Below are 2,111 nucleotides of genomic sequence, written 5' to 3' on the forward strand. Positions count from 1 at the left end.
ATGGAAGAGCAGGTGTTCAAGGGGGACCCAGACACCCCTCACTCCATCTCGTTCTCGGGCAGCGGGTTCCTGTCCTACTACCAGGCGGGGGCGGTGGACGCCCTGCGAGACCTGGCGCCCCGCATGCTGGACACTGCACACCGCTTCGCGGGGACGTCGGCGGGTGCTGTCATCGCTGCCCTGGTCATCTGTGGGATCGAGATGGGTGAGCCTGGCTGTTGGGGATGTTGGGACTGGCAGAGGGACCGCGGGCAGCTTCGAAGCTGGTGAACCCGGCCTAGTGTGTCCCAGGGCCTGGGGAGGGAGGGGAGTCGTTTTCAAAGGCCTTGGAGCCAGACGTTACTCCAGGACTCAGGCTTAGGAGGGGTCACGGACTGCGCTTTGTGGCTATTTTTTTTTCTTTTCTTTCTCATGTATGTGGTACTAGAGATTGAACCCGGGGGCTGCACCCCCAGCCCTATGTTTATCTTGCCAAGTTGCAGAAGGTCTTACGAAGTTGCTGAGGCTGGCCTCGAACCTGCGATCCACCTGTCTCAGCCTCCCAAGTACCAAATGCCTTGGGAAGGACGACAAATTCCTTTCAGCTTGGGGAAGAGAACTTGTTGGTTTCTCCAGGATGCTGGAAGGAAAGGAGGCAGGAGGCGAGAAACTGGACCTCACCTCCCTCCCCTGGCTGGCCTGAGGGCGTGGAGGGAAGGACTGAGCTGCTTCTTGAAGGGAGGACCCGGTGGGCCGGTGCTCACTCAGGAGCTCCTGCTTGGCACCAGGTTACCTTCTGAGCTCCCCTAGAGCAGAAACTCTAGCAAGAAGAGATAGGTAACAAACATTCAAAGAAGGAAGATCAGCCGGTCGTGGTGGCGCACGCTTATAATCCCAGCATTCCGGGGCCTCCGAGGCCGGGATCGGAGCCTGCCAAGGGGTTAGGCCAGTGCCGGGACCAGCGGCCTGCATTAGAGCCTGCCGCAAGGCAAGGCCGGTGCCGGGGCCTCCGAGGCCGGGATCAGAGCCTGCTGAGGGGTTAGGCCGGTGCCAGGGCCACTGGCCGGCATCGGAGCCTTCCGTGAGGCAAGGCCGCTATTGAGGCCTCTGAGGCCGGGATCGGAGCCTTCTGAGGGGTTAGGCCGGTGCCGGGGCCATCGGCTAGCATCGGAGCCTGCCATGAGGAAGGCCAGTGCTGGGGCCTCCGAGGCCGGGATCGGAGCCAGCTGAGGGGTTAGGCCAGTGTCGGGGCCAGCGAGGCCAGAATCGGGGCCTCCCATGAGGTAAGGCCGCTGCTTGAGCCAGCGAGGTCTGGATCAGTCCACCGGGTAGCCAGGCCACTACTGGGGCCGTCAAGAGTGGGATCGGTACTTGCAACGCGGCATGCACAGAGAAATATCGCAGAAAATATAAATCAGATGCTTCCCCTAATCAGCAATAACTAGGAGGAAAGGGGCAACAGGAAGTGGCCGAGCTATAGAAAGGGCCCTATAGTGAAGCAACTAATGTGACCAATCAGAGGGTATGGAATAGGGGAGGATGGAGCCTCTTTAAAAAGCAGGAGGTACATAAACAAATGTATCAAAGTTAATCACCAAACAAGCATGGGATCGAGGGAGGGGGAGGGAATGGGATGGGGGCTGGATGAGGGCTAATTGGATGATGTGTGCTTGTATATCCTCTCAAGTCTTGTATTCCAATGTGATGTATGATTACAATGCACCAATAAAAATAAATTAAAAAAAATAATCCCAGCATTCCAGAGGCTGAGACAGGAGGATCACGGTTTGCGGACAGCCTCAGCTCCTTAGTGAGGCCCTCTGCAACTCAGTGAGACCCTGTTTCAAAATAAAGAATTAAAAATAGGGCTGAAGGTATAGCTCGGAGGTAGAATGGCCCTGCGTTTTATCCCTAGTATTGCAAAAGAGAGAAAGAGAGAGGGGCTGGGGGTGTTGTTCAGGTAGAAGCCCCTGGGCTCAATCCCCAGTACGAGGGAGGGCAGCAGGCAGGAAGTCCGTCAGTCGGCCACTCGGTCAGGATGGGCCCTTCTTAGGAGGCGACCTCCAAGCAGAGACCAGAATAATGACATGGGGGAAGCACGCGGGGTGGGGAGAGCCAGGAGCCACAGGCAG

At 57.5% G+C, this 2,111-nt stretch overlaps 1 protein-coding gene across 1 annotated transcript in view; it reads left to right on the top strand.

Annotated features, from left to right (window-relative positions):
* The window catches only part of PNPLA1 (patatin like domain 1, omega-hydroxyceramide transacylase), a gene marked incomplete at both ends in the record, with an annotated part of 26,946 nt that continues 24,835 nt past the window's right edge, over positions 1-2,111 (top strand). The window contains one exon of the mRNA XM_080710420.1: positions 1-205. Coding sequence (XP_080566546.1) covers positions 1-205 — 205 coding nt within the window. The remainder of the gene's footprint in view (positions 206-2,111) is intronic.

Source organism: Muscardinus avellanarius (genome assembly GCF_963383645.1).
Source record: "Muscardinus avellanarius genome assembly, chromosome: 14".
In the NCBI taxonomy this organism is placed as follows: domain Eukaryota; kingdom Metazoa; phylum Chordata; class Mammalia; order Rodentia; family Gliridae; genus Muscardinus; species Muscardinus avellanarius.